The sequence below is a fragment of the Gouania willdenowi genome, chromosome 8 (assembly GCF_900634775.1).
Source record: "Gouania willdenowi chromosome 8, fGouWil2.1, whole genome shotgun sequence".
NCBI classification, from domain to species: Eukaryota; Metazoa; Chordata; class Actinopteri; order Blenniiformes; family Gobiesocidae; genus Gouania; species Gouania willdenowi.
The window spans coordinates 18,405,539-18,429,302 of NC_041051.1; the positions used below are offsets into that span (position 1 = coordinate 18,405,539).

At 39.1% G+C, this 23,764-nt stretch overlaps 1 protein-coding gene across 2 annotated transcripts in view; it reads left to right on the forward strand.

Moving 5' to 3' along the window:
* Positions 1-4,793, forward strand: part of olfm2a (olfactomedin 2a) — a 52,619-nt gene extending 47,826 nt beyond the window's left edge. For both annotated transcript variants that reach the window (XM_028455272.1, XM_028455271.1), the window contains 2 exons: positions 2,300-2,406; positions 3,842-4,793. In XM_028455272.1, coding sequence (XP_028311073.1) covers positions 2,300-2,406; positions 3,842-4,516 — 782 coding nt within the window. In that variant the 3' untranslated portion in view covers positions 4,517-4,793. The remainder of the gene's footprint in view (positions 1-2,299; positions 2,407-3,841) is intronic.
* Positions 4,794-23,764: the final 18,971 nt, after the last annotated feature.

A 23,764-nucleotide genomic window follows, 5' to 3' on the forward strand; every position in this document is an offset into this window, starting at 1 on the left:
ATTCTCGTGCAAGATATTTTATCACCTTTTCCTCTTTGTAATGTGAATATTCATAGTACATTTGCTGTGTGAGGAGGGTACTTAAAAAAGAAGCTGTTACTCTAGGGCTGCTCGATTATAGAAAAAATAATAATCACAGTTATTTTAGTCATTATTAAAATCGCGATTATTCAAATGATTATTTGTCAACCAAAAAGTTATTTATTTTTTGTACAAAACAATGTAAAATATATTCTTTAAACATAAATAAAATCATTCAAACACTAAAATCAAGTATGTTCACTTTTGCACTAAACAAAACACTTCTTACACGTAATGTGTCTTTGCTCTCGGTCATCATCAAACCCAAAGTACCAAGTGCTTTTGCTACGTTTCAAGACTGCTAGCAACAATTTTCCTCGTGTTAGCCTGTAGGCTAGCTTTGGCTTTTAGAGAGGCGGGGCAGAGGAGCTTGCATGCGCGTGGATTAAACAACTTAAAGTTAGTATTAATAATCCTTTTTTCTAGTGTGTGCCAAGCTTTATTTTTTTGTAGATATCCTTAATCGTAGAAGTTTGTATAATTTAGCAAATAAAACATATGTATAATTGAATTTTTTTTTTTTTTAAATCATTTTTTCTCAATTGTTTTTGTACTCGTTGAGTATAATAATTGAAATCGTAATGAAATTTCAATTAATTGCACAGTCTTATATTACTCTTAGCAAAAGGCCCAAGATATAGCTTACCTCCTACGAGTAAGTGTAGTAGGAAGCAAATGTGGTGTCTGAAAAGTGAACTGATGCTATTATAATTTCAAGTGATGCACAGTATTAGAAATAGATGTTGTAACATTATTATTATTAATAATGAAATTGCCAAAAGAACTTACGGCCCTTTAGAGAATCTATTTTGGAAGAGGAAGTAAAAAAGACAGAACTATTAATCGCTGCTCATGCTACAGAGCAATGAAAGAACTGTGGTTCGCCATGAGGGCGGTGCCCCGTATTTAGATGAAAAATGGGAGAACAACAGAAGGAGAGGTGAGGGGAAAAGGCAGGTTTTAAATTGAGTTCCCTATTGGGGAAGACAAAGTAAAACTAGGAATAAACCTCCTCAGCGTACATGCACCAAAAAAACTAAACAAAAACAGTCACAAAAGAGCTCAAGAACATAGCAGGGGGGTGGGTGGTGGGTCTGGGGGATGAGTGTTTGGGGGGCAAGGGCGTGCAGCCTTGAATGGCTGGTTTTGAGAGCCAAAAGAAGATAAGCAATATGTTTTTGATTCAGGCTAGGTCAGTTTCAAATAGCCTTCTGTCCTGGGTCTCTCTGCAGTAATCCAATAAGGTGGCTTTTTTAACTTGCAAGCCGGTCACTCAACTTCTCCAAGTTGTTTTTAATTTCGTGTAAACGATCCAAAAGCAGCTCCTGCTTGCTTTTGAGATCATTCATCACATGAGTCTGAGTGTTGAGAGCCCTGCCCCATTCCTCAGAAGTGACTGGCAGCCTTCTCAAAACAGTTGCCAATGTAATGCAAACTTTGCGATAGGTTTGAAAGCTGCCAGCTCCAATCAACAGCATGCCTGCTACCATAATTCCAATCATGTAGAGGTCTTCCACGTCTTCTACGGAAAGCATCGACAGACAACTCGTCACTTGTTCCAAGCGTCCATTGCATATCCGGCCACAAACGTCCAGCTTGGACACGCGGGCTCATCACTGCCCGGTCTTTTTGTCAAAAAAATTTTCATCGATTGCATTGAGAGACCAACTGATCAATTCCATAATTCCAGTTTTGGATGAGATGCAAAGAGAGGTTCCTAGTCGTTTCATAAGACCAGACAAAACAAAAGCAGCAGCAAGGGCAGATACGAGTAGGAAGAGAGGGAGCAAAGAAAAATGCGACTGCCTTCGTCAAGTAGCAGGAAAAGAAGGTGGCTGTAGATACTGCAGGAACAAAAAACGTCACTTATTGCTTTGATAATGGCTGTGGCTTACATACTTTACTTATCATTTATAGGTGAAGTGCAAACTAGGGCAGGATAATGTTGAAATTGCTTGTTTCCTTATAATCTGGTCCGTATTTGGCCCCTGCACTAACTAAAATGAGTTGACAGCTCTAGACAAGTTTTGTATTTATTCAGAAATATTCTTCTAGCAACAGATGTATTGTTTTCTACCTCCATTTTAAAATGCTCACAACCTTAAAACTTAATAGAGATTCATGATAAGTAGTGGTGTTAAACATTATGTCCTCCTGGGTACATATCCATGTTTACATTCTAATTTAATTTGGTTTTTCTTTTTTTTTTTACCTGCAGGCTGCGGGAAGCTCACTGGCATTAGTAATCCAATCATGGTACGAGCATCAGGGTCAAGGTTTGGCTCCTGGATGACAGACGCCATGATACCAAGCTCAGACAACAGAGTGAGTGAACACTGGATAATATTGACAAACCAAAAACATCACTGTACCCACTGTACACTAATAGAGACTAATGAGGTATTAAGCAGGAGACATGAAGCAGTGAATTGATGCAAAGCTGAGCCACTGATGCAGAAGATCTTTATCTCCCCACCTCGTCTTTTTCTGTCAGTATAACATCAGCCGATTAATCACTTCACCAAACAAAGATAAATCGATGTCTTTCCCAATTACCTGGGTGATATCCAGGAGTGTGCTGAAAAATATGGATCATAGTTAAAATATTAGCTTCTTGAACTGATAAGAAATCATGTGCAGTCTTAGTAAATATGCACACAGGAAGAAGCAGCTGGCAAAAAAGAAACACTCAAGGGGGAGGAAATGAGGAGTTGTGTCGTACAGCAAATTGGAAAACTGTATTGTTGGCAAAGTGAAAGAGGGGATGATTGGTCTTCTACTGGGGAAAAGAAACCGATGAAGTTTAAGAGGAGAGATGAGGTCAATCCTTTTAATCTCTGCCATAAATCATCACAGACTGGACAGGATATTGCCAACAGAAAAGGTCATTTTCAATGTGATTGACGGCACAGAGCTCGTCTTTAATGGCCTGATTTGTTGAGATGATTTTAGACGCTTTAGATGAATCTCTTATAGTATTATTGGAGAGAGATACCAATATGTGTAGTGATCATTATAATAATATTTGAAGGATGGTGTTTAGAAACAGCTAAACAAACAAAATGTAGGAAACTTGTTGCAGAGATTTGTCTTGGCTTTGCTCTCGCTGTGCTCCAGAGACTGACTTAGTACGCAATAGAAAAACAATACTTAATGCTCCATAATGTCCCCTCCTTCATAATTTAGTTACTCTACCTCTCATTACCCTCAACTCCTCCCATATGCATTTTCTTATTGACAGTTGTTTATTCTTCTGCTGAGAGAGAGAGACTGGTGGGAGCAGGCAAAATGACAAGAGAAGAAATGGAGACAGACATCTCAGCAAACTCTCTCATTATATATATTTGGAACTATAAGGACCAATCGAAGCCAACTGCTGTTTAATTTGAATCAGTTAAAAGCTGAACTGTGCCTCAGCTCAAGCACTGAGGGAATGAGGTGGGAGACGGAGCCAGCGAGGGGCCACGTCAGTGCAGGCATCCGCTGAGAGTGCTTGAGGGAAAAGATAGAGTTGCTAAATGGATTGATTTTTTGTAAATGTGGACTGGAAAGGGCAGCGAGCACCAGCAGTGGATGACTGCAAAGAACCGGCAACATCCTTACTCCCACATGCAGAAAAGATCAATAGCCCCTTTGCTTTTCACTGTAGGCGATGCCACCAGCAGTCATTTAAGTATGGCAAGTTTCTTCCTGTAACTGTAAATCTGTTATTTCCTTCACTTTAACTTTCCGGTATAACTAACAATTGTTTTTTCCCCAGGTGTGGTCCATGGATGGTTACTTTAAGGGCCGCCGTGTCCTGGAATATCGTACCATGAATGATTTCATGAAAGGCCAGAACTTTGTGCAGCACCTTCTCCCTCATCCTTGGGCTGGCAATGGTCATGTGGTCTACAACGGCTCACTCTACTACAACAAGTACCAAAGCAACATTATCATCAAGTATCACTTCCGCTCTCGAAGTGTACTGGTGCAGCGCAGCCTGAGTGGGGCCGGATACAACAACACCTTTCCATACTCCTGGGGAGGCTCCTCCGACATCGACCTGATGGCAGATGAGAACGGCCTTTGGGCTGTTTACACCACCATCCCTAATGCAGGCAACATTGTCATCAGCCGCCTGGAGCCCCAGAGCCTGGAGGTGCTGCAGACTTGGGACACTGGTTTCCCGAAGCGTAGCGCAGGAGAATCCTTCATGATCTGCGGAACGCTATACGTCACCAACTCCCACCTGGCAGGGGCAAAGATCTACTTTGCTTATTACACCAACACATCCAGCTATGAGTATACGGACATCCCCTTCCACAATCAATACTCTCACATCTCTATGATGGACTATAACCCCAGGGAGAGAGTGCTGTACGCCTGGAACAATGGACACCAGGTGCTCTACAATGTTACACTCTTTCAGGTTATCAAGACATCTGGAGATTAAACGATCAGACAATGAACTTGTCAAAAATTGCTGTGATTAATGTTAGGGAGGGGAGAGGGATGGATGTAGATTGGGCACAAGCAGATTCGGTGTACGGGGGTAGATTTGGGTTTTTTTAATTGTTCTTATCTTAATTGAGTGCTATTATCTACCTACTCACTGGGACAGGTGACTCAGTGAAGATACCGGACTAAGCGCTTCTTTCTTTTTTTTCTGTGATGAGTCAGCATGGTTATTTTGATGTGTGATGAGAAATAAATATCTTCTTTACCATTAATGACTTTGTATATCATTGCACCATTATTTCATTTTGAATACATTTCAGCGTGGAAACATTAAGAAAAAGGTGAAATCTCTCCAAAGCTTGTGACTGCACAATGACATTCTTCCCAGCATAAAATCTCAACTATTATATAACAAAAATGTGACAAAATCTATAACCTTCCTATTCATTACTGGAGAGGAGATGAGTCGTGCAGATACAGTATAATGGGCCTCAGAAAGCTTATGAAATGGTGAGATGAGGACATACGAATCCTGGAAAGGCAATCTTCACTGCTACATGAGACATTATTATCTTTTCATCATTTTTCCATTCCTGGATTAGTTCTATGACCTAAGTATGTGCATTGACTTTAATTACATGATTATTAAATATAAAGAACATTTACTTGCATCCTCGAGGACAGCTTGCTAGAATGCTTTATAAGTTGGTATGATTCCTTTTGGAGAGCTGCAAGTTAAGGCAAAACCTTTAAGACTCCAGGAATGGGATTGTTTACCTAAAGGGTTATACAAAGGAATTAGTAAATTAAGTCAAAATGGAAAATGGAGTTCAAATTTGAGCATTAAAAAAAAAGATCTTGGAAACACCAAGCGGTAGATCACTGTGCTACTGTTTTTTTAGCTGACACCTACACATTATGCAGTGGACATACTGGAATTCAAAGATACTTTAAACCACAATGTTATTTTCATTCCTCCTGTGCCGCTGTTTTTCTCTTATAGTGAAACAGGCTTGTGGTGTAGTGTTTATCACCAGTGGATGGTTGGTTACAAAAGAGAGGTTACACTCGACTTTGTCCTTCGTAACCATGGTGATCCCCATCATCCTGCATGACCTGTTAATAAGTGGGGTGTTGAAGAGAACCCTGATGAGTTCATGCACAGCCGTGGCTGACATTTGAAGTACATAAATCCAGTATAAACTGATAAAGAGCATCAAACAATGACATGCACAAACCACAATTTATGAGGGAAAATAAGTGCCACTGGGTTCAATTACTGTTAATCTAAGTGTAGCTGGAGGTGTAATTGGTCCCCCCCCCACAACAAAAAAAAAATGTCGATAAATAGTGACTCAACATGTTCTAAAAAATCCAGTCCAGCTCTCTCTGCCTACACTGAAATGATAAAATGATGACTGTACCAACCAAGCCAGCTGCTTTAAGTCTCACCCGAATGTGCACAAACATTCAAAAGAGTGGGCCAAAAATGCTTCTCTCTATAAAAAGAAAAATCTTCCTTCAATAAAACCTACAGTTTTGCTCCCACTCATAAAAGCAAAACTTAGTACAGGCATAAGGCTTCTTACAACAGCCTAAAACAACTGAAGAAAACCTAAACAGGGAAGAGAGAGAGGAAAAGCATTGTAGAATCAAAGGAAAGAAGACTGAAACAGTCCACTTTGAGAATTAGAAAAGGAGTATCCAAAGTGAGATTCCCAAAAGAAGACAATAGTTGAAAAAAATTATCTTTTTTTTTTTTATTTTCATCTTACCAACACAGAAATGCTGGTTTTGCCTCATCTAGTCCGAACATTATTTGAATACTTTCCATGTCTTTGTTGTCACATTGATTTTGTTCTCTTTATTTGTCTCCTTCCTGAGAAATAATGGGGAGCCACAGTGTAGCGCGCAGGGAGCATCTAGGGTTAGGAACCTTGCTCATGCTCAGTTTTAAATCACTATGCCACCACAGCCTTAATGTCAACCATCAGCAACTTTGCAGCAATCACCAGTTAGGGATGCAAATCAAGAGAAAACTACTTACTTCAGCCCCTTCCCACAGTGTTTTAGATGCCTCTCTGCTCCAACACACCACATGTAAGCGGAAGGGGCCAGATGTTAATCTGTCAAGTGAAACATGAGAGAAACAAGAGCACTCGGAATGCAAACCTTCGCCAAGCGCACCAGATATTCACAGTTATCTGGATCAGTGATCCTTATCATTTATTAGGTAATAAATCATCAAAGACAGCAGCTTTAATGCAGCATACTGTAACAGAAAATACACGAGAAAGAGAGCGAGAGAGAGAGAGAGAGAGAGAGAGAGAAATTGACAAATTGTGTCATTCTTGGTCGCAGCCCAGGTGTGAGATGACCGGAAATGATAAAAACTATAGAAATGAATCTATTTAGGAGCTGCTAACTTCTTTTCAAACTTTGGTTTGGGACCCCTTATGGGGTCGCTTGGAGTTTAAATGGGGTGTCCTGAAATTTCAGAAAAATTCAAATAGATTTTTGAAAATTTGAAATTATTTTTAAAGTAAAACAACACAATCTTAAACAACTGTATTTTCATACTTTCACTTTGTATACCGTATTTTTCGGACTATAAGGCGCACCGGATTATAAGGCGCACTATCAATGAACGGGTCTGACTGGGTCTATTTTCATACATAAGGCGCACCGGACTATAAGGCGCACTGGTTTGTTATTATTATTATTATTATTAAGACGCATAAAGCAAAAAATAAAATAGTCAGATAAGTCAAACTTTATTCAACTCATTAACAATAACTCTCAACATTGTTCAGGTTTAACACATAAAATACAGAACAATACACTCACTTTTTCAGTTCAGTATGTTGAAGCACAGTAGTTAATTTCATACATAAGGCGCACCTGATTATTGGGGGCACTGTCGATTTTTGAGAAAATTAAAGGATTTTAAGTGCGCCTTATAGTCCGAAAAATACGGTACATCTGAGCTCAAACATGATCAGAAACTAATTCTAAAAAAAAAAAAGTCTTTGGGGTAACCAGAAATTCTTGATATCAAAATGGTGTCACAATGCAAAAAAAGTTGGGAACTACTGCACTAAATACTCTATTTCCACATATTTACAAAATGAGAATCTTTAAAATGTGTGTTATCACTCTTTCATTCCATTATTATGCTCTATAGTTGTTTTTAAATAGTTTTCTAAGCAAAATCTTGCAGTCGGACAAAGGGGGTACTTGGATTCAGAAATAAAGTAAAGGGGTACTTGAGCCCAAAAAAAAAAAGAGAACAACTGATCTAAAGGACTGGGTGGCAAACCAAACTCAGTCAACTTAGGCAGGATCTTATAAAGAAACAAGTCTCCTTTCTGGGTGCTTCTGTTCAGTGACAGGAGGACCTCCACTTGCTTGTGATGTCTGCTTTTTCACAGTGGAGATGATTTGCATCGGTAAAAGGTAAACAACACCTCCCCCTCAACTGATTTACACAGAAACTAACTTTTCTCAACCGTTCAACCAGGATGTGACTCAGAAATTTTACATTTAAATCCTCATGATCACTCATAACGTCACTTCTTTTTATTTTATTTGCAAAGTTTAAATGGAATCAATTCAATTGGATCAGCATCTACATCTTTTATCTCATCAGGAACTGCTATGAGGAGGACATCTTGATTTCTGGACACTGCAGCATAACCCTGGTAGTAAAGATTTATAATTTTACATTAATTCCATCTTAATCCATTTTTTCTTTATCTGCTGGAGAATATCACAAAAACAACAGAAGTAGCAGAAATGACACATTGACTAATAAATTATTATTTTATGGGTACTTAATGGTAATTATTTTATTGTATACCGTATATCCTTTGTTATTCATTTAGGGTGACATTTGAACATTCTCTCCAGGGTCTACAGATGAAAAACAGCCTTCTGGTTTGATCTGGGACATTTTCTACAAGGATAATAATGTACACTGTCCCTGTTAAATAAATAATATTTTCTCAACAGGTAAACTGCCCACCCTGTTTGCATCGGGGGCTGGTGGACAATTTGTTGCTGGTTTTGTAAAAGTTTAGATGTGGTTACACATAGGTCTTCTTTAGATTCAGTAAGGTAGCAAGCACACAATCCATTTCGATACCAAACATCTACAATAATCAAATATAACTGCTAATCAACTGTTTTACTACAACTACGGAAATATATATTTGAAACATAAGCAGATTATTTTAATGAATGATTTTGAAACCATTCGTGTTAATGTTGAATAGTGTTGATCTTTTGTGAAGTCTAGATTGAGCGTTCACCAGAACAACAGTTTCTAAATTGGTTTAAGAGAGTGTTTTTGAATTGAAAATCTAATATTGTTGTAGACTTTGTTGTATTTAAGTGGTTAACTACACATGTTAGAATTTCTTCTTTATAAAAGGAAATGGTCTATTGCATAAAAGGTAAAATAATGTAAAACAAGTCTAGAGCGTTGTTTTTGTTTTTTGATTCTAAACTGGTGGTAAATTATCCTGCAGAGACCGTTTTTGAAGTGGTGTAAACTTGTTGCACTGAATGGTAATTGTTTGGCAGTAGTTTGAAAAAAAAAAAAATCATCACCTTGGATCAGACTCACATCTTAAGCCACTCCCAACATTCTTTAATAGGTGTTTGAATTACAATATAAACAGAAAGGCTCTGGGATGTTTGCATAGAAGAAACACGACATTTAAGTGAGATTTATTATCACTGAGTTTATCTTCAGACATCAATAACCTAGAGCCAATATGAGTACCCGAGCTCTTGAAATCTATTGTTATTTTTTTGCACTCCAAACAAAAGTCAAGTAATGCTTAGTACTCTTATAATTCCTGATGTAGAGTTCACCTTCAAAAGTTACATCTTCAGAACAAGAGCACACAGAAAGCAAACTGCTGCCAAACATCCTCTGCCAGATATTTCCAGTTATCTGGATAACTGATCCTGATTATTCACACTTTAAAGGCTTGGAGGGAAATTCTATACATATATATATATATATATGGGCAGCCATTTTTAAAAAAAAAAAAATTTTTCAAAGAAAAATCGTGATGGAATGCGCATTCCGAATCCGATCCGTATGAAACTCGTAAATGAAGAACCAACCCCACATAACTAATTAAAATAAGAGCGGTAAAATTATGAACAGAGACATACATTTTTTAAATTTCGTCGACAATTTTTCTTTTTTTTTTTTTTTTTTTAAACTGATCCAGAATCAGCATATTAATCCAGATCCCTGACAAAACTTAATCAGAAATCAGAATCAGAAATGTTTTTAATGGCCATGTACAGTTTTAAGGACAGTACAAGGAATTTGTCTTGGTAGTTGGTGCACAAAACAAACAACAAAAAAAATTTAAAAAAAACAAAGAAACTTCCAAGGCGTAAAGTCGATTTTTGATTAACATTTTGTAAAAATCTGTTAAGTATTTTTGATGTAATCCTGTTAAAAGACAATAAAACTAATGAATAAATTAACACGACCAAATGAACATTGGTGAAAATATTACCTCCTTGGCAGAAGTAATAAAGGGTTTATTATGGTCAAGTATTCATTTTGCATTTTTTCACAAAGTTGAACTTTTAAGCACAAGTAATTCTGTAAATGTAGAGTCAGGCAGAACACATTTAGCATTAGTTTTGTCAGTGTAAAAACCTTATTCACCCAAAATAACATGACTTATATCTGAAATGTATGATTAATGAAGGTGACGTTGACTGTAATTTTATGGATGGATGAATTGATTACCAATGCAAAAGAAAGAAATAGCATTAATCTGTGATATGACAGCATTTGAGCTCTCGGGATAAGCACGGAGTAAAAGGTGATAAATAAAAAAACAGTCGCCTCAGCCCCACCCGTCCATAAACGTTGCAGTCTGTACACACTCTGCTACATTAATATGTAAATTAGAGCAATGGCTGTGATCAGGGTGTTTTACTGATCCAGTTATCAAATTAATTTCCCCTTAATAAGCAGCAGGAGCTGCTGAGGTAGAGGCATTTTCCACTACATCTCTGCATTTTAATGGTCTATTATCAGTATTACATTCATTCCTGCAGGAAGATGGAGGGGAAGGAGCATGATGGCACCACCTCCCCTGTGGCCGGCCTCCTCACTCTGCAGTCAAAGTTATTCTCCAGGTCGTCCATCACTAAAGTAACCCCCTGGGCATCACAGGAACACGATTCTCATATTATTTTACAGCCCTCCCATCACAATCTGCCAGATGCTGCATGCACAGCTATGCAGTGAGAAGGTATGATTGAGCTCTGCAGTTACACCAACAGGTGATGTCACACAGTTACCAAGATGCTGCAGTCTCTCAGAAGCCACAGAGTCAAACTATTCATTTTGCTGGTGATTGTGGTGACAACACCATCAAGTTTGAGTCACAGAAACCCACAGTGCAGTGTGTTACACTGATTGTGTGTGAACACATAAGAAGTACTGAAGCCCCAGTGGCGGGGGACTGACACTGGACAATAACAGCGACAGGTTATTGTTGTAGTTTGTTGAATCTTGCGGCAAAAATCAAGAAAAGACACAGTGAGAGCTGCCATCAAACTGGCTTTACTCTATAAGAAAACACTAAGATTCTGACAATAAAATCATTAAAAAAAAAAGAGTAGGTAAAATGAATGTTTCCTTCAGGGTGATGTTTGGAGACAATGACTTGTTTTATTTACTGTCTTTTTTGTATCGTAAGTGACTCAAGGCAGAGACCAGAGAAGGTGACAACAGCAATACAAGATCATTACAGCAATTACATGGAAAACAGAAGGCCATGGGGAGCAATTATGTGCTTTGCGTTTACAATCCTATATAGGAATATAATGGAGGAGGATGAAGATGAGTGAGCAATGAAAAATATAAACTACTGAGGGGTGGAGAAACAGAAGAGTAGAATATCAGGTGGGGAAGAAGAGAGGAGAATGTTATTGAAGAAATTTAGATAGTGAGAAAAGCAGTGCTGAAATGGAGCGGTAATAATGTAGCTAATCTTAGGTCTGCAGCACTGCTTTGAATTTCTTAGACATTTTTTTTTTTCTTTTAAGGCATACATTTCAAATGTTTGTCCATTTTTTCCTGCCGCAGCCCACACTTGCAGACTTCAGCGGTGACGAGCCCACTGAGTCTGAGGCTCGGCTGATAAGAGTAAGGTTACAGGTCATAAAGCACACTGTATTGATACATAACCGCCGGTCAATTTAATTTCCTTGAGGACACAAGTGTCTGAGTCCCACTCTGAATGATTCATATCATAGACAGGCTCCTCTTGCCCTTTTCCCCTATCTCAGTCAAGTAAGACAGAAGATAGGATGCAGGATGAAGGGAGAGAAAGAGGGAAAAGAGATAGAGGAAAATGTCAGGATACATCAGCAGAGGGGGGAACTTTAGAGGTGACTGGAAATGGCCCAGAGAGTCTTCATTTTCTGACACTTTTGTTGTAACTAGTGATTAAGCTCTTGCGGATCTTGAGAGGGAAGAAGGGGAAAATATTCACAAACAGATTTACTAAGGATGTAATGCCCAGAAAAACAGGCAAACACTGGGTGGATGTCAGGCGCTGTAAAAGAGAAGAATCAGCCTCTTAATTATTCATATCAACGTCTGCTTGACTTTCAGAGGAGAAGAGAAGCAGTATGTATACGGCCCACCCAGTGGATCAAACACCGTGATGGCACCAACACACCCTCCTCTTGTAAGAAAAAGCGAGGGATGAAAATAAAGAGTATAAAGAACAAGAAAAGCGTGGAAAAGGACACCCACAGACCTGGGACTAATAAAAGAAGTTTAGATTCTACTTGGTGCAAACATGGCTGAAAAAGGTCTTATGTTGTACATCTTCTTTGATTTTAGTTTCCTGACATTTTGGTCTTCCCTTTTGGAAAATCTTTCACACAACACGTAATGTTTATGTTTTGTGTGACATGAGTTTGGTTCGTGCTGCACATCATGTAATGTTGTGGCGCTTCCTGGTGGTGACTGTAATCCGATGATTTTATTGTGAGTCATCGATTTAACAGTAACCCTTGCCACAACCCTGAATGAAGCGTTGTAATAAGACACAATCGCAAAAAATTACAAACACATCCAGTTTGAAAATTGTGTCTGCAGCACGAAAATAATGCGGAACTCGTGGTAGTACGCACAAAAAGGAAAACTTATTTTTGTATTTTTTGTTTGTGTTCGTTCATACATAAAATGCAACTTCTCTTTAGAGTATGAACTGAATGTGATACTAACGTGACTCACACACGCAAAAGTGGTCCTGAGGTAATATGTGACAACGTAAGCACTTACTGTGTTTACAGAATCAAATATGATAAGTGGAAACAAGTCATATGTGGGCAAAGTAAATCAGATTTGGGCTGCATTTGCCTGCAGTCTGAATGGAGCCATAGTGTGTTTACACAAAGCAAGTGTTGAGTGGTAGTGCTAATTGTCATATTTCATAATATTTCGAGAGATGTCTCACTATGGGATGTGACCTCTGTCTACATTCCTCAGAAGCACTCTATTTCACTATGCCAATCCTGATTGGCCAATGAAGCGCAACAGTCCGCTGGGAGACCCTCCCACCTCCTACAAAAGGAGGACATGGACAGGTGTGCACCATTCAAAAACTCTTCTCCTCTCAGCTAGTTCTGACCAGTTTAACTGTGCGCAGATGGGATTTTCTTTCTTTCCAGTCGAGGGACGCTAGCAGGACTACCGCCTGCTCCAGCGACCAAGTTGCCTTTTGAAACACAATGCTGTCCCCGATGTCTTGGATGTTCCGGCGCACGTTGGCCTAATCCACCTGCTCTTCTTGCCTGCTTCACGCGGTAATGGAGGCCGAGGCTCATCTCACCAAGGGGACGAGATGCAATGTGGCTCGCCTTTGTCCATGTGGTGGGAGAATCTCCAACAAGAACGGGCACGAGGCCTGCTCCAGCTGCCTGGGCATTGAACATGCCCGAATAGCGGTCAAATCCCAGGGCTGATGTCGGCACTACGCGGTGTTCAACACCCCGTGACTCCACAGGAGACTGGCACGTCTTTTGAGCTCCGAGGCAAATCCTCCCCTTCTTCCCTGAGCTGCTCATCGAAGTAGCGCATCGTAGGATAGTCGCCCATTCACGGGGAGGACCCCGGTGGCAGGTGCCTCCATCCTCGTTTGTGAGGCCATGGAAGGCCACGGACTGCTCAGGATGCCGCCGGTGGAGCCGCTTGTAGCAGCCTGCTTCTCACGGTCCTCAGTTCAAGGCACAGAGACCCTCCGCTCCGCCTCCACAGCCTCAGCAAGGCCCGCCTGCCTGGCCCGGAAAACTTCCGGCCCCGACGGCTGCTGCGCCGTCGCAGCATGCCCAGAACACACAGACACGGAAGAATTAAAAGACGGCCTGAACGCTTTCTTTTAAGTCCCCAAACAAGGGAGGACCAGAATCTGTCCTATCCTGGATTTCCCGCTGGGATGCGGTCCTCCAGTGCGCTCACAAACTACTTGGAACTGTCAGCGGTGTTCCGCTTGCTGATCCACTTCCTCCCGTCTCTCAGGGAACATCATGTCCTGGTGAGAATGGCCGTGGCGTACATCAACCACCAAGGCAGTGATTCTGGAGGGACTTAAGGGTCCCACATTCAAATCGATGGGTGAGAGGGACCTGAAGTTTGCCTTTCTTGAAGCTGTCTTGTTGCTGGCTCTGGTATCAGCCAAGAGGATCAGTGACATTCATGCGCTCTCGGTTCACTCGTCACGTACTCAGCTTTTCCCAGGTGATGCGAGAATCATTCCGAGGCCCAACCCAGCTTTTGTGCCAAAGGTGGTGGGCTCATGTTCTCCCATCGACCCGCTGGCCTTTTCGGTCTCGCAAAGTGAACAGCAGCCTCGTTTGTTGTGCCCTGTTAGTGCAATCCGCACTTAAATGGGCAGGACAAGGTGCTTCAGGAGAAGCAATCAGCTGTTCATCTCCTGGGCCAATCCCCATAGGAGGAAGCCTGTTAATAAGCAATGCCTGTCACACTGGGTGGTGGAGGCTATTGCTTTGGTTTACTCCCGTCAGGGTCTGCAGCTAACCTGTGGGTCTGCGAGCACACTCGATTCGGGGTCTTGCCACATCCTGGGCTTTGTTCAGGGGAGTGTCTGTCCAGGACAACTGTGCGGCAGTGAGCTGGTCCTTGCCTCTCACGTTTGTCCGCTTTTACATGCTGGATGTTTTATTATCCTGATGTAATCAGACTTCTGCCATGAAGGCTGGTGCAGCTCGATAAGCATGTTTACACTACGGCAGTTTCCATATCCTTTAGTGAGACATCTCACAAAATATTATGAAATAAAACTTAATGTTACTCTTGTTACCACAGTTCTATGAGTAATATGTCTCACAGACTGCATTTCTTTCTCAAACGAGGAGAAGAGGTTTTCTTATTTGAATGGTGCGCACCTGTCCATGTCCTCCTTTTATAGGAGGTGGGAGGGTCTCCCAGCGGACTGTCGCGCTTTACCGGCCAATCAGGATTGGCATAGTGAAATAAAGTGCTTCTGAGAAATGTAGTATGTAACATCCGATAGTGAGACATCTCACTCATATTACTCGGATCCGGGGTTACAAGAGTAACCTAAAGTTTTTATTTGACAACTGTTGTTCATTGGACTAATAATTTTTAATCTGTGTGCATTATAAAAACATGCTACTATGATGGCCAACTGTGTTTGAAATCAACAGTTAATCGGACTTTTTTCCAACTCATCAAGAAGACAAGTAGTTAGCTGAAATTAGAGTTGCAATGAAGAAATTAAATGCAGAAAGTAGTCGTTTGAAACAACAGAAAATGTATCTGCACGGGGAAAGCAGAAAAGGCATTCTGAAGTGAGATAAAAGGTTGCGATAAGCAAGCAACACGGAGCAAATGGAGAAAAAAGAACAATCAATGACATGATTTTAGTCTTTAGAAGATAACTGAAAAGTTGGAGTGCATCATGAAAAACCCAGAAACTAATTGCAATCCCTGCTTGTGTAGATGTGCTTCAATATTAATTTCAGCAATCTGTTCCTCGACTTTCATTTTTAATCTTTATCTATTTATGCCTTAAACGACAGTGTTTCAGCCGCTTTACACACCAGCTCCAGCTTCTCGGAAAAGGCCCAAGAGAGGCAAAGACAGTTTCCATGAAATGTTTAAAAGATAAAGTTGTGTACCAAAAGGTCCATTCTTGCCTTCTGTTTTACTCCCCTTTACAAGATGTTTCTACTTTCATTTAGATCCCTGTTAAGCACAAAAAGCAATATTATCTGCTGCAGAATGTTAATAGTTCTAAGAAAAAGTTGTAATATTAGTATGGAAAAGACACAACACTGCCAATGCACTGCAAAATGTATTGTTTTTACTGTGAAAAGCATATGCCACATCTTTATTACCCAGACCTCAACAACAGCGCTTCCTGCAGGGAGAAGGCCAACATACAGCATACGAATTTTCTCATCTGTCCTCTGTTCCACACATACTGCATCCTCCAAGTACTTTTCTTTTCTCTCTACTCCTACAACTTCAACACACTATTTCTTCCCTGCTTGGCAAGGCTTCTGACTGCCTGCCTTGTTGTCTCCTTAATATTGCACTGAAGGCAGCAACCCTTTCTTGGGTCACTGCTTTCAGGCATGACTGCAAAAGAAAAAAAATGAAGATGAGACAAAGGAACAGCAGGTTTTCATGCTCAACATGACTGTTGGATAGAGACATAGGGAACAGGGGCAAGCTGAAGCAAGATTGCTGTCATTTTGAGGTCTTCACAAAGCAAAAAGACAGACCGTCAAGGAATCTTCACGCTTGCACAGCGGGCCAGACGCTGTTTCACAACCTTACATTGCCCTTAAATGGAGTACCTGACACTGGCTGACAGCTCGTTCAGAAGCAGGCAGTGCAGAGGAGCAGGAGCCACATGTTATACGTGCACATCTGAGACATGAGCACATTCAAGCATGAAATGGGGTTTACAGCTGATGACAGGTCACAATGTGAAGACATGGTGTGTAATTAAAATACAGCTGTCAACATGGCTTAATTTAATTAGCATTTTTTCTTTGTTATATGTATTTTCAAACAGAACACACACACACACACACCATACCAGGGCCCTTAGTGGTTACAAGTGTAATCCATGCAAAAGTATCATAACATTTAAAGTGCTGTAACTGGTGAATCTTCTGGAAAGTCTGTTGTGACAAAAAATGTCTGAGAATAAATTGATCGATACTCTTAACTGCCAATGAACTAAGTCTGTAATTTGCTGTCACTTATGCTTAATTGAACAGTCATAAAAGTAATTTCTGGGCTCATGGGCGCCACCTATAGGGGGCAAACACTTGGTGTCTTTTACTAAGATTTTATGATTAATAAGAGACATATTCCAAACATATTATACGTCATCTAGTTTATCGAAAGTCAGGACACACAATAAAAGTGTTCGAAACTGTAAACGTTTTTTTTGGCAACATACAGAGAGCAAGCAACACATTTTTCATTGAATGCGTCATCTCCATATTTCATCTGGAAATGCAAAAATTCTCAGTATTTGAACTGTAAATGTGAAAATTCTGTAAATTTTGCTTTTTAAAAAAATCTAAACTGTTGGAGTTATGTTGAATTTGAAATAGATCAATGTACTGTAAATTTTATTGTCTTTTGGGTGATTTTTACCTTTCTTTAAGTCAATGAGAAACTGTTCTAATTTGCTTTCCTAGATGATTAGTGGACTCCTACCTTACCTGACTGCTCTGACCACACATCCCTGATATAAATATAAATGTAGCCAATATGAATCTAGATCCTTGTTAATGTGATAACTTTGTCCTTAAAAGCAGCATCTGCTTAAAGTAAATAAGTGACTAAGGTAATTCTATTTTTTTAATAAATGTGTGTAAGTCATGGTGGGTGAGGTAGCACTGTATGTCATTGGTAAACTGCGTGTAAAAGCATTATTGATGAGTTTTTTAGTACATGCAAAAAGATGATTAATCTGAATATTTCAATGTCTTATTGTAGCACGCAACTTATTGGTTTAATATTGGATGAACGGAGGTTTTGACGTAACGATTTCTAAATAAACGATAACATCATATACCTTCATTCATCAATGCAATATAGGGGTATAATAACATTACTACATTAAAATTAACTTATGATATATATATATATATATATATATTATATTAAAATCATCACATCACAATGCAAGAGTAACTTCCCTCAGAGCTTCATTACAAAGTTCTAATAATACACAGTGCTTTTGATTACCACAGCTTCTTTAAATAGGTTTTGGCCTAGTTCCTACTCACATCATGGTAATTCTTATGTAATAATGCAGCAGCAGACAAGACAAAGGAATGCCATATTGTGCATCTGTGTCTTTCATTACTCCATCTCTTCAATGAACCTTACAGCTGGCCTGTTTCCTATGCACAATCATGTGTTTTCAGAAATTTGATTGTAAGAGTTTGTAATAATTACTGTTTAAATCATTATTTTCAATCTGTGGATCCAGACCCAATCTTTGGATTAAGTTTCTTAACTATTGTGTGAATTACCTTCTAAATAAAAAATATTTAAGGATTTTTTTTTTAAATCCAGATGATTAGTTTAGTCTAAATTAAATTAATGGTTCTCTTGTGCATTTAGTTAGAAAAAAAATGTTTCCTGAAGTCAACACGTTTGTTTTTGGGACTGGCCTGAAAAATTTGCAATGCGAACTGCAGCAGTAGCTTATCAAAAAAAGTTGCTTTTTTCTGATAATCTGAAAAAAAATTTTTTAAATATATATATATATATATATATATATATATATATATATATATATATATATATATATATATATATATATAAATAAAAAACAAGCAGGAACTGACAAAATGGAGTGGTGGGGGATACTGTACTTGTAATATGACACTAAATGAAATTGTAATACTTTGTTGAAGCACTTTTGGCATCAATTATTCTTGAGTATGATGTTACAAGCTTTAAACACCTGGATTTAAGTAGTTTCTCCCATTCTTCTTAGCACATACTCTCAATCTCAATGAGGTTAGATGGGAACGTCTGTGCAGAGCTATTTTCATGTCTTTCCAGAGATGTTCAATCGAGTTTAGGTCTGAACTCTGGCTGAGTCACTCAAAGACATTCAGAGACTTGTCCTGAAGAAACTCCTACTCCAGAGTGCTCTGGAGCAGGTTTTCATCAGCAATCTCTTCGTACTTTGCTGCATTCATCTTTCCCTTAATCCTGACAAGTCAGTCCCTGCCGCTGAAAAAAATCCTCAAAGCATGATGCTTCCACCACCATGCTTCACTGTAGGGATAGTATTTGTCAGTTAATGAGCAGTGCTTAGTTTCCTCCGGACATGATGCTTGGCATTCAGGCCAAAGACTTCAATCTTGGTTTCATCAGACCAGAATTTTTTGTTTCTCAAGGTCTGAGAGTCCTTTAGGTGCCTATTGGCAAACTCCAAACAGGCTTTCGTGTGCTTCTTACTGAGGAGTGGCTTCCGTCTGGCCACTCAACCATAAAGGCCTGATTGTTGAATTGCTGCAGAGATGGTTGCCCTTCTGGAAATTTCTCCCATTTCCATAGAGGAACGCTCAGTCAGAGTGACCATCAGGTTCTTGATCAGCTCCCTGACCAAGGCCTTTCTCCTCCAATTGCTCATTTTGGCCAGGTATACAGCCTTGAGAAAGAATCCTGAGGGTTCCAAATTTCTTCCATTTATGAATGATGGACACTACTGCGCTCTTTGGGACCTTCAATCCTTCCGAATTTGGTCTGTACCCTTCCCCAGATCTGTGCCTTGGTACAATCCTGTCTCGGAGGTCAACAGACAATTCCTTTGACTTCATGGCTTGGTAAAAAAAAAAAAAAAAAGTTTCCACTTTAATTTTGGGGCATTGTGTGTAGAATTTTGAGAAAAAATATCTTAATCAATTTTGTAATAAAGCTGTAACATAACAAAATGTGGAAAAAGTGAAGCGCTATGAATACTTTCTGGATACACTGTAGAAAGTGTCTGTAAGAGGCTTTGGCAGGCGGCATTCATGGCTGAGGAACCAAGCCTCATTTGAATTTCAATTTGGCATGAAGGAAAGCAATAAGAAGAATGAGCAGTGGCAGGACTGTGAGGCAGCACCGAGTAGACCAGCAACAAGTCCAATCACTCATAGATTAGTGTCATTTGTCTCAGTCTGAAGGCCCTTTGCTCACTTCTTCCTTAACTGTTTGCATTAAAGCAGAGCAAGAATCGATTCATTTCTCTTTACATCACATCGGGGGGGTAGGGGTAGGGGGGTTAACACAATAAATAAAATGCTTGCACCAAAGCCTTGCTACAAATGGAAACAAATTATGTACCAATCCTTATGTATAATGCATGTCTAAAAAGATTAATAGGGCAGGATTTCAAACGAGTTCTGTCATGGTAAATTTGCTTCCAATACAAAACAGTTTATGACAACAGAATAGGCAAACGAGAAAGACCGAGGGCTGATTCCATCAAAACCTCAAAGAGCAGTTTTTGCAAACTGTGATTGCATCACTGGCCGCTCTGGAATGACAGCTTGTGACAAATGGAGATGTCACAAAAAAAAAAGCATTGTTGCATTGAAGCTGTCAAAGATTGTCAGTGGCATCAGAAAATCTGTTTGGGTCCTTCAAGTCTACTGTGAGCACAATGTGAACAAGTGGAAGGTAAACACAGGACGAAAAGACAACAACAAGGAATTGAGCTTGCTGGTGCAGCGAAAACTATGTCGTTACTGACGGATCTGGAAGGACAAAGAGTTTTTTTTTTCTCTATAGAAACAACTATTTCGATTATAGATACTTCTGCCTGGAAGAATGAAAATGAGCAGATTACAAAAGCTGCATTGAAGACTGTGTTCTAATGAGATCGTATTTTTTACAAATTAGTTACTATTACCACTTATCAAGCAAAGAAGCTGGCAAAAAGAACAATTAGATGGACTGCTTTTGTGTGAGGCTCGTATTTTTGTATACTGATTGTTTTACAGTTACTCTTGGTGGAGTTTGCATGTTCTGAGAATGTATAGGTATCACATTCCTTCCCACAGTCCTAAAAAATGTATGTTATGTTAAATTGCTAAATTGTAGAGGTGAATGAATGCTGTGCATTACATACTTTTCAGTCACTAGAGCTGAGTGAGCTGCTTAAACCTGCAGTGTGGCCTCAAGATCCCCACTAAGCTTCATAGAGCTGTAATCCACACCTCCAGCTTTTTAGTTAAAAATAAAGCCTACCTTGACCTTTGCAATTGGATCGTTGGGTTTTGCCAGAGAAATCCTGTTTATAGTCTACCCCACCTTGGACGATAAGTTTGCTGGGAGAGGCTCCAGCCACCTCTTGTGACCTACTATTATAGGCAGGTATAAAAGGTGAATGAATGAATAAAAACTATTTAAAATTAAGTCTTAAAAATGTTTATTTACAAAAAAAATTAAATGTACCTACAGGCACCTGCAGCTTTTGTTTGTCTATACAGCGAAAGCAGCAGAAAACATGCTCATTAACATAAGGTGCTTTATGTAAACAATGCTTTAAAAAAATTGGAATCTGTTACCAGTTCAAGCAGTCCTTAAAAGAACTATATTAATAAAAATAAAAGATTTACTGAAAAAACATGAAGCCATTCCCAAAGTTTAGGCTTGAGTTGGTAATTATATATGCAGGCATAAAAAGGAAGCCTTTTGGTTTAGGCTGCACAAACTCAGTAATGGAGTAAATTGCCAACACCGCCTGTGCTGATATATAAGACCACTAGTAAAATTGGGAAATAGCCTCCACATACTGTCAGGGCAGCAAAATAACCAGGGTGGTGTGCAGTCACATACGATTGAAAGGATTGTAATCTGTTGAATGCAACAAATAATACTATATATATAATAAAACTCATTTATTCTACCCTTGGCATTCTGCTTTGTCTGCAAAAACGAGGATTTGCAGTGACTTCTCACACATACAGAGCCACTGGTGAATGAAATGAATTAATATTCTCAACACAGCTGATTACATACACACAGAGGTACATTGCACATTCACACAAACACACACGCAAACACACAAACACTGGGATATGCCCCTTGTAGTTACTCATCTCTTGCTTTTCTCTAGCCCTTTCTGTAATGACTCCCAGTAGCTCTCAGACAGTGTGCTTACATGCATGAAGTACAACTCTGCTTTACAGCTTCTGCATATTTAGGAGACTTTTAATGGCAAAAAAGGGTAGGGGGGCACTGAGAAGGCAGACAGCGAGCAGGAAAACCTGTCAGCATTGACTCAGTAAGTCACGAACTCCAGACATAATGAGAACATGGGCCAAAATGTAATCCGAGTGCTTCCAAATTAGGCAATTTCTGGAAAGTTTAAAGAAAAGTGCCGACTAACTCTAAAATCAGCTTTTTCTTGATATTTCTTGTGTTAATCTATCACTGTCCCTTATTTACAAGATGAAAATTTCTATTTAAAACAATAAAGGTTATCTGGTTGATGAATATTGTAAAATTCCTGTTTGCAGTGGTTTAAGGCCCTTACATGTGCCACATCTTGCGAAAAGTGTCTAATTTCAGTCATACTGAGAGAAAGAAATATTCCCCACGCTATCATTGTACCAGCAGCAGATTGAATTGTTCATTCAATGCAAAATGGACCCCTTGGTTTGCCCATCCATCTTTTAAAAAAGAAAAAAGTATGTACTGTACACTTCATGAACAAAGCTTTTAAAGAGAGGATTTTGATCACCAAATTATATGATCTGGTTCATGTATTATGGATGATGGAGAAGAGAATGAAGCCTCTGAAAAAGTAGCAATAGTTAAGAAGGGTTGAAGAGATTAATGTGCATTCAGGGTGCTGAAATTATTTGTAAGATAAGTAGGCATTACTTTGAGCAGAAGGTAGTTTAATTTAATGCAAAGAGGTTTTTATGATGTGTTACAATAATTCACAAAATGTCTTTTTGGACCATTTAAAAAGCATCAACAGGAGTTCCATGTGCTTCAAGACCGCCTTTGTAATGAGTTCAATATTATTATGTATATTTCTGAGAAAGCAGGCAAAACTGGAATCACAGAGGAAACAGGAAAAACAATCACCATGCGAAAAGAAAACTAAATACTCTGAAAATTACACATGTGGTCCACCTAAATACAAAAGTATCATGAATACATTTTTTGCAGTTAACTTTTTAGGTGTGTTGATTGCTGTAAACAGCACTTACATTAGTCTTCAATGACATTTATAGGGCATAAGATGCTGAGGAAAATAAAATGAATGAGGTAATGCATGAATAATTGTTGTGTGTGTGTGTGTGTGTGTGTGTGTGTGTGTGTGTGTGTGTGTGTGTGTGTGTGTGTGTGTGTGTGTGTGTGTGTGTGTGTGTGTGTGTGTGTGTGTGTGTGTGTGTGTGTGTGTGTGTGTGTGTGTGAGATGAACTACATTGAAAATAGAAACCAACAGCCATATTTAATTTTCTTCTCTGATGACGACACATCAGATTAACAACAGGAAGTCTTTCATCTGCAGTCAGTGCCTATGATTCACCATTAGATACAGATAAACAAGAAACACAAGGTGGAAGCCATACCTGAATACTGGAAATGTCACTCATTAATCCTCTATTCCTGTGCTAGGTCAAAGGGGTTGGCTGGATTATAATCCAAACAGCCATCACATTTGGGTATCCCCGTCCCATTCCTGTCCTAACTAAAGAACACCATCACTCACTCACTTGCTCTATGGCCAATTTAGGATCTCAAAATAAACACCAGTTAATGTGTTCAATGCCATTGAAATAATGTAGTGAACCAGCTGAAAACTGGTTCACGTTCGATTTGATTTTATTTGATTTACAGTATTTATTTATCTCGAACAGAAAAACAATATAAAGCAGTCATTGCTCAATAAAAAGAGCCCCATCAATGTTTGAGAAGCTTAACACTTATCTAGTCCTGCCTCTACTACCAAGCTATTTCACAAATAACAAAAGAAATTTGACTTTTGAGCAAATGCATTCATATACATACAGTATATATACATATATATACACAGACATACACAAAATACACACAAATATAAACAAAAACAAGCATTCATAGGCCTACCTATACTTGCATAACATCAATATCTACAGTACATGTCCACCTACCAATCAGATTCTAGTCCTT